This window comes from Molossus molossus, unplaced genomic scaffold (genome assembly GCF_014108415.1).
Source record: "Molossus molossus isolate mMolMol1 unplaced genomic scaffold, mMolMol1.p scaffold_m16_p_5, whole genome shotgun sequence".
In the NCBI taxonomy this organism is placed as follows: Eukaryota; Metazoa; Chordata; class Mammalia; order Chiroptera; family Molossidae; genus Molossus; species Molossus molossus.
Genome location: NW_023425388.1, coordinates 48682407 through 48696461, shown reverse-complemented (window position 1 = coordinate 48696461; position 14055 = coordinate 48682407). Strand labels below are relative to the sequence as shown.

General features: G+C 41.4%; 1 protein-coding gene across 6 annotated transcripts in view; it reads right to left on the bottom strand.

The window, feature by feature from the left end:
• YEATS2 (YEATS domain containing 2) overlaps window positions 1-14055 on the bottom strand; it is a 99041-nt gene that overhangs the window by 3040 nt on the left and 81946 nt on the right. For all 6 annotated transcript variants that reach the window (XM_036242814.1, XM_036242811.1, XM_036242815.1 and 3 more), the window contains 8 exons: window positions 8625-8753; window positions 7760-7858; window positions 7049-7151; window positions 6118-6191; window positions 4428-4507; window positions 3562-3763; window positions 1255-1481; window positions 363-437 (listed from right to left, as the gene is read on the bottom strand). In XM_036242814.1, the coding sequence (XP_036098707.1) occupies window positions 363-437; window positions 1255-1481; window positions 3562-3763; window positions 4428-4507; window positions 6118-6191; window positions 7049-7151; window positions 7760-7858; window positions 8625-8753 (989 nt within the window). The remainder of the gene's footprint in view (window positions 1-362; window positions 438-1254; window positions 1482-3561; window positions 3764-4427; window positions 4508-6117; window positions 6192-7048; window positions 7152-7759; window positions 7859-8624; window positions 8754-14055) is intronic.

Genomic DNA, 14055 nt, shown 5'->3' with positions numbered 1-14055 from the left:
CTGGTTGCCACCTACACAATCCCAAGCAGGGCCAGGAATGAACTGTAACTGAGGTACGTGCCCTTACTGAGAACCAAACCCAGGACTCTCTGGTCCATGGGCCAACGCTCTAACCACTGAGAAAACCGGCCAGGGCTCACATTACACTAATTAAAAAGCACATGAAATAACACTAAAAATATCGTTAGTGACATCAACAAAGAAACTCTTATTGGAGGTGCTTTTTAACACTTAAAGCCTGAGTAAGATGAGAAATCTTAAAATCTGTCATCTCTGTTCTGTTTCTGTCCTTGTCCCTTACTCAAAACAGCCTAGCATCCAGACTGTCCTGCCTGGCCCCTCTGCTGCCAGCAGGCACCTACCTTGAAAATCATGTCCTCCACCACCGACGCATACACGTTCTTGTGAAGTGCCACGGGCTGCAAGGTGATCCCAATCTGGAAGAGCAGAAGAAAGCCTTTGCTCCTATTTCTACATGAAAACAGTCTCTCTCTAAACAAAGCACACTTCTCTGACGGCCAAAGAGATGTCCAGTTGGAATGAGATATCTTATTTCTCATGTTTCTGAGTGGTTAAAAATGCTATTATAATCCTGCATTTGCCCTCAAATCCCTTTCATGGGAGAACATGATCAGGACTTGCCACGAATTCTAATAGTGGGAGCAACACATTGGAAAGCCTAGAATCAGACTAAGGCCCTGTTTGCAAAAGGTAATGATATACTTGGAAAGTATGTCCTGCCCCATTTTTCATTGCCCCCTGCAAGTAAAAACACTGCCTTTCACTTTGGGTCGTAAGTAACTGTAGATGGCAGATGCTCAATAGCTGCTGAGTTTCATCAAAGGGGATGACGACTTCTCTCCTGCACCACAAGGTGCACCTTCACCACAGACAGGCACTTGAGAGCGATGAAAATGAGGAAAGCGTGCCCTCTGAAGGATGACTTGCAAATATTATGTCATGCCTCATGAGTGAAAGGTGTTTCTACTGAGGCAAATGAGAAAAAAGAAGATAAATTTTTTAAAAAAATCTAGCTGCCTTTGCTTCAATTCCATGTTCAGCAAGCAACCTTTTCACACATAATTAATTTCATGCCCAAGGGCCTTGGTGTGGAAAGCAGACCTTGAGTTTATCAGGCAGAAGCAAATCACACATTCACTTCACCAGGAAAGTCTGACCAGTTTTTAAGGCTGAATGTCCGAGCACCTGGCACCTGGTTTGTGATTGAGCAACACCACAGGCCACAGCTCCTACCTTCTGTGTGATGTCGCCAATAAATTCTGACCCTGGTGTAGGTGGCAGGTAGAATTTCATTTCTTCCTGTTTCTCCTCCTGTTCTTTTTTGATGTTGATCTGCAATGGCTCCGAGAGGTTGAGAACATCCACCTCCTCCTCGTTCTCTGGTTCTCTCTTCTGAAACTGCTGGAGGTCCTCCAGTTTCTGGCACAGGGTGTCGGCGGAGGAGAACGATGACGGGCACTCTGAATGAGAGGTAAGGAGGCTTATGACAGCTGTGGTGACAAAAGAAAAGGACTTTCCATCTCTGTAAGACCGACAGTCTGAGACCCAGAGAAGAGGGGGTATCAAGGGAACTGACCTTCATTCTAGTTCTAAAATTCTATGGCTTTCTAATTATGAGAACCAGTAATTTACAAGGTGGACAAGCAGAGACAGGCATCATGTTAAGATGTATGTGATATAACTGAAATCTGAGACAACACAGACAGTACACAATTTTGACCTAACAAGGCCATCTCACCACCCCTCAAATACTTTCTTTTTTTTTTTTTTTAATCCTCACCCGAGGATATTTTTCCATTTTTTGTACATATAGAATGGGAGGGAGAGAGAGGAAGGGAGAGAGAGAGAGAAACATCGATGTGAAGGGACACATCGAGTGGCTGCCACCCACACGACCAACCAGGGCCGGGGACAAACTGCAACCGAGGTACATGCCCTTAGCGGGAACCGAACCTGGGTCTCTCCGGACCGCAGGCCGACGCTCTAACCACTGAGCCAAACTGGCCAGGGTCAAATACTTTCTTTAAAATAATTTTTCTTTACTGATTTTAGAGAGGGAGAGAGAGAGACATCGATGAGAGAGAACATCGATTGGCCGCCTCCTGCATGTGCGGCCCACTGAGGATAGGACCCACAACCTGGGCATGTACCCTGACCAGGAATCAAACCGGCGACCTCTTGGTGCGTGGGTCGACGTTCAACCACTGAGCCACACCAGCTGGGCACCCCCACCCCTCAAATATTAATGACTAATTAAAAAAATATATTTTAAGTGTAGAAAATTTAGAAATGCAGTGAAGAAAATGAAAATCACTCATATTCTCACTGCTCAGAGGTAAGTACTGCTAACATTTTAGCTATACCTCGTATCCAGTGTTTAATAAGTTGACTTATATAAAATCTAACAAAGAGTGTTAGAACTTTAAGCCAGCAGGGGCCCTAGGCGTCTTCTAGTGCATCCCTTTCACTTTATGGATTAGTGAGTTCTAGACCAGCTATAGGACGGGCTGATGGGCACCCGGCAGGATGGTGGCAGAGTATTCAGCCCCTGGCTTTTGTCTTATTGACTGGGCGCTCACAAGTTAATCAGTCATATAAACAGAGAGCCCAGTGTGTGTAGAGCATCGTGCCTTACATTCCCTACCAGTGAAGCACAGAAGTAATCAACATGGTCTCTGTTCTCCAAAGAGCTTAGTTACATAACTATGACAAACCCTCCAGGTTCTATATTGTGTTGCTGGGCATCAGAGAAAGGAGAGGTCCTCCTGCATTAGGGCTCTCAGGAAAGCTTCATGGAGGAAACGGGACTTGTGCTGTCTTAAAGGACGCCCCCACTCCCCCTGTACTCCAGTTCCCTCAGACTAAGAGGCAGAGCTGCTGTTTTTCTACAGAAATGGAGGTTGGAGAAGAAAACAATCCTTCTTATTCTTTAAGGTGAAACTCAAAATATTCTCCCCATATATCTTTTATGCCCTGCTCCCCAACCCCAACAACAAACTGCTTATGTCTTTATCATAAAACAATTCATTGTATCTGCAATATTACTCATTGTTTACTTCTGTGTCTCCAACACTGGGTAGTCCACTTCCTGGTTAGGTCTGGAGATGAAGTAACAGAGAAGACAGTGTGCCCAGATTCAAGGAGATTGGATAGACTTGTCTATGAGGGCTTATAAGGTCATAAAGGAAGGAGAAGTCGCTTCTACCTGGAGGACAGGAGGAAGATTAAGCAAAGTCTTCCAAGAAGAAACAGTGTTGAGGAGGAGACTCCTGAACAAATAGTGTGTGCCTTTTGTATGTCCTGGGCCAGAACATTCCTGGCTGGGCATGGCACTTGGGACACTCGGGCACAAATAGTTCTGTGGGGGATATATTAGTCGGGGGGACAGGAAGGGACACATGTCAGAGGTGAGCAAAGGCTCCTGTTCTCCAAGGTTAACTCGTAGAGTCCTAGGTAAACTGCTGGGATCCCAGATCCATCGAGTCTGAAGGGACCCTCTGGCTGCCGATGATGCTTAGTGAGCTCCACTTGAAGGCTTACCTGGCTCGCTGTCAATTTGGGTCAGCACGTCCTCAATAGAGTCCCCATCACTCCTCAGGCTCTCGGGATCAGGTGGGGTGTAGCCGTGACAGCGACACCAATGTGCAATGTGCTTGGTTTTAAGGGGCGTCAGGTGGTGAAATCGTGGATTCTTCTCTAGTATTTCTTGTAAGACTTTTCGCATTGTCATTGCTCTTTGCCACTTAAAAAAATTTTTTTTGAACCATTACCAAATCTTCAACTTAGCAGTGTGTTCAAACAAATCATCTAATCATAAATCACCCTGCTAACATGTTAGAATAATTTTCATCTAAGGGAAACAAATTTGATTGTATTACTCCTCAATTTAAAAAGGGGTAAAGAACTTTTACCTAATGCTTATAAAGGAAAACGAATCTCCTAGGTTTGGCCTCTGAGGTGCTCCACCTGATCTCACCCTATACTCTCCCACTTCCTCTCCGGCCCCAGCTTTCCCCAAACCCTTCACACTCACTTTCTCGAGGTTCCCTAACATGCCACTGTACACGCTGTCCCCTCGTAACCCCACTGTCTGGCAGAGCAGCTGCTGCACTAGAGGTACTCAATAAACACTTGATTTAATTTTAATATACTGAAATTCATTAAAAATTTTGAAAAATGTTTACCATGCAAAAGAAAGTAGACCTTTCAAAGGCTAGTTACAAGTCTTGAATAACGTGATATTTAACTGAGGAAAGAATTCTATCATCAAATATTTAACAAAATACACATTGCATTCGATCGCTGCTGCACATGACAAGGTTTGCGGAAGCAGTCGGAACACGTGTGTGTTCTGGTTCTCCCCAGGCTCAGGTGGCCTGCAGAGCGAACAGGCACACGTGGATTACCTCAGCGGCTCTCCTCTTCCCAATGTTCCAGCCACAGTACTGCTCCAAAGACTTGGCAGAAAAGCAGCTGGCAGCTTCACCTAGAAGGCACAGACCCAAAAAACTGAATAGTTATGACCTAATTCAAATCTTATTTGCTGGTGGCATGTCCAGAAGTTTCTTTACACTTCTTTATTGAAGTATGTCCCTTACCGGGCAAGTTCAGATGCTTCTCCTTGAAAGAGAAGGCATCTCATTCATGTGTGCTCAAAACTACCCCCCTCCTTGGAAAAATGGCTTCTTTGGTGGAGAAAGGTAATCTACTAGCCTGAAGCCACTATCACAAGTGGAAATGGTGCTTCTCTAGAAGTCAGGAGACCCCAGGTCGAGCTCTGGCCTTGCCATTAACTAAGCGGCCATGGGGAACGCTACATCACCTCTCTGGGCTTCAGTCTTCTTATCTGTAGAATGAGACTGTTGGGAAAGATGATTTCTGAATGAAGGCAGCTCTAATACCTTGTATTTGTACCAAAAAAAAATTTTTTTAAGAGATTTTTAATGTTTTCTTTTTGCTGGGCTACAAAAAATGTCACTGCAAATTTACCCTGAACTACATCAAAATGATCCTTGGAACTTCAACCAGGAGACAAAGATAATTTCTGATTTTACAAATGGAATGAAATAAAAAGGGTTTTACGTGGCCTACCATTTTCATCTTTGCATGAATGTAATATGATAATGTGCTTCATCCTTCCCTCTAATGTTCACCATGATCTCGCACAAGAACATACACCTACGGATCACCTCAGGAGGGCTACTGATTCTGACAGAACTGTGCTTAGAAGCCAATTACTCAGTCTGGCTAACAACAGCAGTGACAGAGCAGACTGCTGCTGGAGGCCATGACAGTAGTGCATTGCTGCAGTGAGTGACAGTGAGTGGTGGAGGGAAGATGAACGGCTAGAGCTAGGTTTGTATCCTGCCTCATCACCCATTGCTAGTGATCTTGTGAAAGTTGCTTCACTTTACCGCTCCTTGATTTTCTCATCTGTAAAACTGAAATGACTTCACCTATCTCCCAAAAGACTAAGACAGGAATGTAACAAGCCTACATAATCTGGCATACTGTAGGCATATGTTAACGTCTTTTCTTATTAATAAACATTAAAACCAATGCAGTTTTATTATATACACAACAGATTAATGATTTACATACAAGAAATGTGAAAAATTCCTCCTGCAGATCAAACACGTAAGACAGTACAAGTCCAACTGGTTGACCAAGACTTGTGACTTCTAAAACCCTGCAAATGAGCTATAGCTGTAGCTAAAACCTCCTAAGATAGCTACCATATCAGTATTAATTTCCAATGCAAGTAGTTTATGTTGACTCAATATCCGTAGTTCACAGCTTTAAAAAAATGCATGCAGCCCTGGCCGGTTTGGCTCAGCGGTAGAGCATCATCCCATGAACCAATGAGTCGGGGGTTCGATTCCGGCCAAGGGCACATAACTCAGTTGCAGTTTGTCCCCAGCCCCGGTCGGGGTAGTGCAGGAGGCAACAATCGATGTGGGACACATTGATGTTTCTCTCTCTCTCTCCCTATCTCTCCTTCCCACTGTATCTGAAGATAAATAGAAGAATATCCTCAGGTGAGGATTAAGAAAAAAAAAAAAAAATGCATCCATATATTTAGTATAAGTGTCTTACTTTTAGCAGTGATTAATGGGATCTTCTTGACTACTGCTGTTAAGAGTTGCTGGATAGTCTCTAAATGGTCTATCCTGAGAAGGATACAAGAAAAGAAAATTAACGTCATAAATACACTTATAACGGTTTCAAGCCATATACACACATAAATTTATGTACTTATTCCCCCAATATGAGGGAATTAAACTTTTAATTATACTGGCAGGTCTCTCCTTCTATAGATAGCCTTCTTTATAACAGATCATTCTATGCTTAAAAAGAAAGCATCAGACTAAATAAACAGATGAGATCCCAGAGATGGCAAATTATGCAAATATCAGACATTTTATTTTACTTATATCTGTAAACAGCCACATGATCTTTTTGCATTGTGATTGCCACTAGAGCAGAAAAATCCCATCATACAAATGCCTATATTAGTGTTATTTCAGTTCATGCTGTCAACTATCATGTGAAAGTGGCTAATTTTCCACTGTCCCCAGCAGTTTGAGATACATTAAAATATGTGGTCAGAGTTGGGAACTGGAAAATCGTATTAAGTATTTTTAGAAGAAGCAGTGAGTGCATAAAGCCTATGAAAAGGCAGTTGTTTAGGCAGGTGTGTGGGTACTGGAACACAAAATGTGTCCACACCTGAGTAATTACATCATATGCAAAGCATGTACATGCGGGCAAGCTCACTGGAGGGAGATCTGCAATTACACCTGAGGAGATAAACCAAGTGCCGCCTCAGGCAACATTAATGTGTAAAACGGAGACTGCATCAAGTGGTAATCCTTGTTCACTGCACATGGCCAGGTCCCCACCCAGCAAAGGACTGAACACCACACACACAATTCTACACATATTCAACTGCCACAAGCATGGTTTTTCAAAAGTTTCAGAAAAACACCCAAAGCACAACTCCCTTAGAAAGAACTGAAATAATTACTTAATAACATAGTTTCCCAGCTCAGAACTTTCTTCTGTTTTCACTGCTGTCTGACCCTCCAGAGAGAGGCAGCTTGGCCCAGGAGTTTCTGGTTCAGTCTTCACTACAAGGGAAGAGCAACAAAGAGAGAGCTGTTAGGGATCAATGATGGCAGGACACGTGCAGGCAGAACAAAAGCCCTTCCGTGGAAACCCTGTGAGGAAACTGCCACACCAGCTGCTGTAGGGACATAGCCAGGGGACTGAGATGGCGCCTATCATCACAGGGTCAGCAGACAAGGGACAGACTGTTAGCTTGGGTCTTGTGGGTCTTTGTCTTTACTGTCCCCTTAATATGGCAAGCCCTTGACCTCCCCACAGCTAAAAATGCTTCTCTTTTAAAGTCCAGGTTATAATCCATGTCCCATACAAAGTCCTATCCCCCTCTACACCCTACCAACCCTGACCAGACATCCTAGATTGAGATATTCTAGCATTCATTTTCCAGATCACTTATCCTGCATTTAGCAATCATTGCTTACTGTCTACCTCAATTCTCTTCAACACAAAAGGCAGAAATAATGCTACATCTTTCTGTTTCCCTCAGTGTTGAGTCTCTATATAAACAGTACACATCTTTGAGGTGGCCGATTCATAGATACTGAAAATTCAAGGGACTCATTAATGTCTTGCATAAAACCTGTGGGCAAATATACTGTGAGAAACTACATACCTTTTGTAACAGTTGCTGGAGCTGAGCTGTGGACAACTGGAGTTGGGGCAGCTACAGGCAGAATGGTAGGTGACTTGCTGGCAGAAAATGACTGAACCACTAACAGGCAAAAAAAAAAAGGAAGGGAAGGATGTAAGAAATATAGAAATTATTTAAATGAGGTTAATAGCCTGATTTTAGACTAATGGCACAAAAACTATCACAGTGCAAGAGAAATGGTAAGGTCCTTTTTATTTATTTATTTATTTATTTAATCCTCACTCGAGGACATTTTTCCATTTTTTGTTCAGATAGAGTGGGAGGGAGAGAGAGGACGAGAGAAACATTGACGCGAAAGGGACACATCGAGTGGCTGCCTCCCGCACCACCCAACCAGGGCCGGGGACAAAGTGCAACCCAGGTACGCGCCCTTAGCGGGAACCAAACCCGGGTCTCTCTGGACCGCAGGCCAACGCTCTAACTGCTGAGCCAAACCAGCCAGGGTGGTAAGGTCCTTTTCAATAGTGATTTTGACAGGGTAGGCTGTTTACTATTAGTACTGGGGTAACTGAGGCATTATCCATCAACTGTGGAAATGAGGGTTTGTCATTAAACTAAGAAAAGGAAAATCCAATTAACGTGCTCTCTCATAAATGCTTAAAATGTTCCCCCTCTTCAACTTTAGAAATGGCAACTATTAGTCACCTGGGTCTCACTCAGTCCTGGAGTTGGTGCTCCAGAGTTATAGGTGCCATGGAGTACTGTGACAGCCAAAGGGCAGGCTGCACAAGGGGGGAGCAGTCACCATCTGACAGAATATGGACTCCCCCACCCAGACAGACCTGGAGACAACCACAGTACGACAGGCCCATGGTGAAGTACTCACCTTTATTTACAGGCATCAGTATGGTCTGCACACCTCCAGATGTATTTACACTGAGTGGTTTGAGCTGGCTGGGGATCGTCAGGACAGCCTGCTGGGGATTGGATTGACTGGAGTGAATCTTTAATAACCCTAAAATGAGTTGGAAGATAGGGCCAAACTGAAGATCAGATGCTTCCTTGAAGTTCCTGCCTTCGTCAGCATTTGTATTTTCTCACAAGAGGAAGTTCTTAGGACATTTACCTTTCCAATAACAAAGAGCTGGAAGCATGAGGCAAGGGATGTGGTAATTCCACAATGAAACAATGATGTAATGATGATGATTTATTTTTTACCTCATAATCACAAGTACAGAGATTTTTGGAAAAGCAGAACTAATAGAAAGAAGAAAAAGTCACTCAACGTTCTACTGCAGAGACAACCAGTAGGGTACATTTTGAGAGAGTTCCATGTTTGTTTTCTATGACAATTTATTTCTTTTGTATATAGTTGCAATATGCACAAACTTGGATATAAAAATTTTTATTTTGATTTGGATAATTGCCATTTTCCTACTTAAAACCTTCTCTGACGACTGACTGCCTAGAGATTGTTTCCAAAATTGGTTTCAAAGATTATAGAGTCCATTTTAATCTGGTCCCAATTGACTGGCATCTCCTTCAAACCATCCCTATATATTAACTCTTCCATCTGTCCACTCTCTATCCCTTATTATTTCCTATCTCTGTGCAGCCTCTATTTTTCAAACATCAGATATTTTCAACTTGGCATTTCGGAAAGGGTCATCCTCTCCCACTTTCCTTCAAAGGTCACTTCCATGTTCCCACTTCCATTATAGAACTGTTTTAGGCATTCAGAGGGTCAATAAAAAATAACAAGGGCGTTACTGTGAGAGAGTACAGAAGAAACAACACAAACACCTGTTATAATGTAACTAGTTAAAAACAGCATCAGTGGCTAAAGATACCTGAAGGCACTGGAAAGCAGCTGCTCTAAGGAAACGAGTCATCTTAAATACTTTCTAGAATAAAGCCTTAAATAAACAAGAAAATCTTTCTCTGCAATAGATGAGTGTTAAATTAGACGTTATAAGTACTTACTGAGATTTCAGTAGGTCTCAAGAGAGTGAAACAGTGACCTGATCTTTTCATATTTTTAAAATTCTTATTTTAATTACAATATTACATGTGTATCAGTTGAAAAGTAAAAAGTGCTAAAAGCACTAAAACTAAAAATAGCCATCCTTGGCTCCACCTCCCTAGCATCACCTAGTTCCTTAGTAGCATCCACTTTTAACCCTTTTGGTCCTTTCTTTAATATTTATCTCTGTATTTTTTAAAATAAAGTATATATTGTAGGCTTTGATTCATTTTGATGTAACATTTTTTTTTTTTTTTTTTAATCCTCACCCGAGGACATTTTTCCATTTTTTTTTTTTGTTCAGGTAGAGTGGGAGGGAGAGAGAGGAAGAGAGAGAGAGAGAGAGAGAGAGAGAAACATCGACGCGAAAGGAACACATCGAGTGGCTGCCACCCGCACAACCGACCAGGGCCGGGGACAAACTGCAACCAAGGTATGGGCCCTTAGCGGGAACCAAACCCGGGTCTCTCTGGACCACAGGCTGACGCTCTAACCGCTGAGCCAAACCAGCCAGGGCCAGATATGCATTTTAAAGCACTTATACATACCCTTTCTTTCCTAATACTCCCAATATTGTTCTCTACTGATCCAAAGAATACCACAATATTGTGATTCCATTTTATTTTCTGGGCTTAATAATTTCCTCCTTTTCATCTGTTTAGTTATTTCTCTTTTAACATCTAAGTCTTCCCACTTCCTTCAAGAATGCTTAATACAATTCTCCACATACTCAAATCTCCTAATAATTTACAGTTCCCATTTTTTAATGTTTTTATTGATTTTTTTTTTTAATAGAGAGGAAGTGTGAGAGAGCTAGAAACATCAATGTGAGAAACACTGATCTGCTGCCTCCTGCATGCCTCTCACAGGGGATCGAGCCTGTAACCCAGGCATATGCCCTGACCGGGAATTGAACTGGGACCTCTGTCCATGGGACAATGCTCAATTCACTGAGCCACACTGGCCAGACTACAGTTCCCATTTTTATAAGAGATACATTTCCTGGAGCTCTCTGATCTGCTCCAATGTGCACTGCTTCTTTCTAGGCCTGCGGCAAAGCACTCATCCTGGGGACATCCTCCACCATTAACCTGGGAGTATTCTTTGCCTTCCATGTTGGATCCTGTTTTCCTCTTTCTTGATCTATAACTCCTCTGGTAAAACATATTTTAGTAATGTCTCGAGATAGAGTGCATGGGAAATATATCTGCAACTTTACCTGTCAGAAAATATGTCTACCCTTACACTCGGTATTGTGCTGGTTGACTATAGAATTCTAAACTGTAATTTCCCCTAGAATTTTGAAAAGCTGTATTCATTCTAGCTTACATCATTGCTTCAGAAAAGCCAATGGTAATGTAATTTCTGAACTTTTCTTTATTTAACAGCTTTTAAGATCTTCTTTGTTCCTTGTGCTGTGATTTCATGAACAAATGGTACCACCATGTGAGCCATCTTTCAATCACTGTGCTGGACACTGACTTTTTTTTCAATTATTTATTTATTTAAAAAAATTTTAAATTTTATTAATTTTTAGAAAGAAAGAGGAGGGGAGAGAGAAAACATCGGTTTGTTGTTCCACTTATTTATGCATTCATTATTGCTTCTCGTATGTGTCCTGACCAGGTATCAAACCCACAACCTTGGTGTATCAGGACAACGCTCTCACCAACTGAGCTACCCAGCCAGGGTCTATAAAAAAAAATTTTTTTTTAAGGGAAGACTAGACTTTTTTTTAAAAATTAATTTTACAGAGGAAGGGAGAGAGAGAAACATCAATATGAGAGAGATAAATCAATCAGCTGATAAATCAATCAGTTGCTTTCTGCACACGCCCCAACTGGGGATTGAACCTGCAACTAGGTATGCACCCTGACCAGGAATCGAACTCAAGACCTTCTGGTGCAGAGGACAATGCTCCAACCAACTGAGCCAAACTGGCCAAGGCTGGACACTGTGACTTTTGAACCTGGAAGTTCATGCCCTTCAATTCTGGGATAAATTGTTTCATTTCTCGGATCATTTCCTTCCCACTATTTTCTGTTTTCTTTCTGGAACTCCTTTTAGTCTGATGTTGCCGGGGCTCCCTGATACATCATCGAATTTTCTTTCTTAGTGTCTACTTCTTGGTCCGTTCCCCTGCTTCCACTTTGGGCCCCATAGTTTAGTCTAAAGGCTGCAGCCAGTGATCCTGTTAAAAGGTAAGGCAGATCATGTTACTCTTTAGCTTTAAAACCTCCAGTGACTTTCCTTGGAGTAAAAGTCCAAGTTCTTAGAGTGACCTACAGAGGCTCTAAGTGATCTGGCCTCCATCACTCTGACTTCATCTCTAGTGCTCCTTCCCTTGCTCACTCTGCTCCAGTCACAATGGTGATGGACCTTGTTCAAACTAGTTTATAATGCACACAAAAACTGAGTTAAAAAATTACTAGTCAGTAGGAAATACTTTCATTCTTTTATAAAAATATTATTCAGGAAGTTTCATCACAGGGGCTTATGAAACTAGAACTTAAAGCAGGGAGATTTCATTTATTGCATGTTAAAAACTTAATCAGAAAAGTGGAGGGCATTCATTTCTCATAGTATCTACTTCAGTCCTGACACATTGCCTCCAAACATTCAGTTAGTAGAGAAAAGCACTCCCTTTACTAGATAGAATTTGATCAATTTTATCTGGGAGGAGGAAGTCATGGAAAAACAGACTGGCCTTCATCTTCTGCTAACTACTCCAAAGCAAACAAGACATAGGGGCTTGGTTTAAAGTCATGTATGGAACACAGTGATGATAATAATTACAACAACAACAATATCCTCAATCTTTAATCCAAAAGTACTAAGGTGTGTGCATTTATACATGTTTGTGTGGAGGTGTATATATCTCAGTGACACTTAGTTTTTCCTGTTTATCAGTGCCAACTGGCACACTATTATCAATCTATAATATTAATCTGTTACAGTATTATAAAGAGTATTAAGAAACTTTTGTAACAGTATGACATTCCTGTGATATTTTTATGTTTTATAAAAGTATCTATATATATGGGATTATAGAAAAACAAAACTGATCTCTTAAGTCTAGAAGCAATGCTGTAAATTTATCAGCCCCTGGCATGTAGGACAGCACGATGTAAACAAATACATTAGTATTTCTTTGGCAAAATATGAATACTCATATTAAGTAGTATAAATAGCCTATCAATGGAGGTCAGATTTCACCCTAAAATTAATTATGAAAAACAAACAAACAACACAAAAAAACAATCCTTTCGTTTTCACAACTTTTTGGATTTTAGACTTGCAGATAAGAAAATGTGGACTAATAACAACAATGACACTGTAAATGATAATAGTAGCAATTATTTATATAGTGGCTACTACATGTCAGCCATGCATTAATATATTAACTCATTTAATCCTCTCAACTTTATGAGGTAGGTATTATTATCAGGAAACTGAACCAAGTTATTTTAATTAAGGCTTCCGGATTTGTGCTCTATATGTTACCCAACAAAGTAAAAGGCACACTTTTCTGGGACCCTTCAGTGTCATAAACATATCATTCATCTTGTCAGACCTCAAGCATGTCACCCTAATATTATCCAATATAATATTAATGTTAAAAAGCATGACTTGGGCCTGGCCAATGTGGCTCAGTGGACTGAATGTCATCCCATAGACTGAGAGGTCCCAGTTTGGTTCCCAGTCAGGGCATGAGCCCAGGTTACAGGCTCGATCCCCAGTGGAGGGCATGCAGGAGGCAGCCAGTCAAAGTATCTCTGTCATACCAATGTTTCTATCTCTCTCTCCCTAAAAAGTCAATAACATATTTTAAAAAAAAAGCATGGCTTGGAGTCACTAAGGCTAATTTATATTTTATGTTTTGTTTGTGAAAGCAAAGAGATATATGATAAAATATTTTACAATGAGTTCCATTTAGAACTGATTTTTAAAAAGAAATTGGTACTTTAAGGAAAGTAAACCCTCAGCTTTTCACAATTACATTATGAAAACAGCTAAAATACCCAATAGAGCTCCAGATGGCTAAAGTTTTATTATATCACTTAAAAATAATTATTCAAGAAAAAACAGGCCCTGGCTGGTGTGGGTCAGTTGGTTAGAATGCTGTCCCATGTACTGAAAGGTTATAGGTTCGATTCCTAGTCAGGGCACATCCTCAGGTTGCAGGTTCATCCCTGCAAATTTAGGAGGCAACCAACTGATGTTTTTCTCTCACATGGATGTTTTTCTCTCTCCCCCTCTCCCTCTCTCTCTAAAATCAATAAAAACATATCCT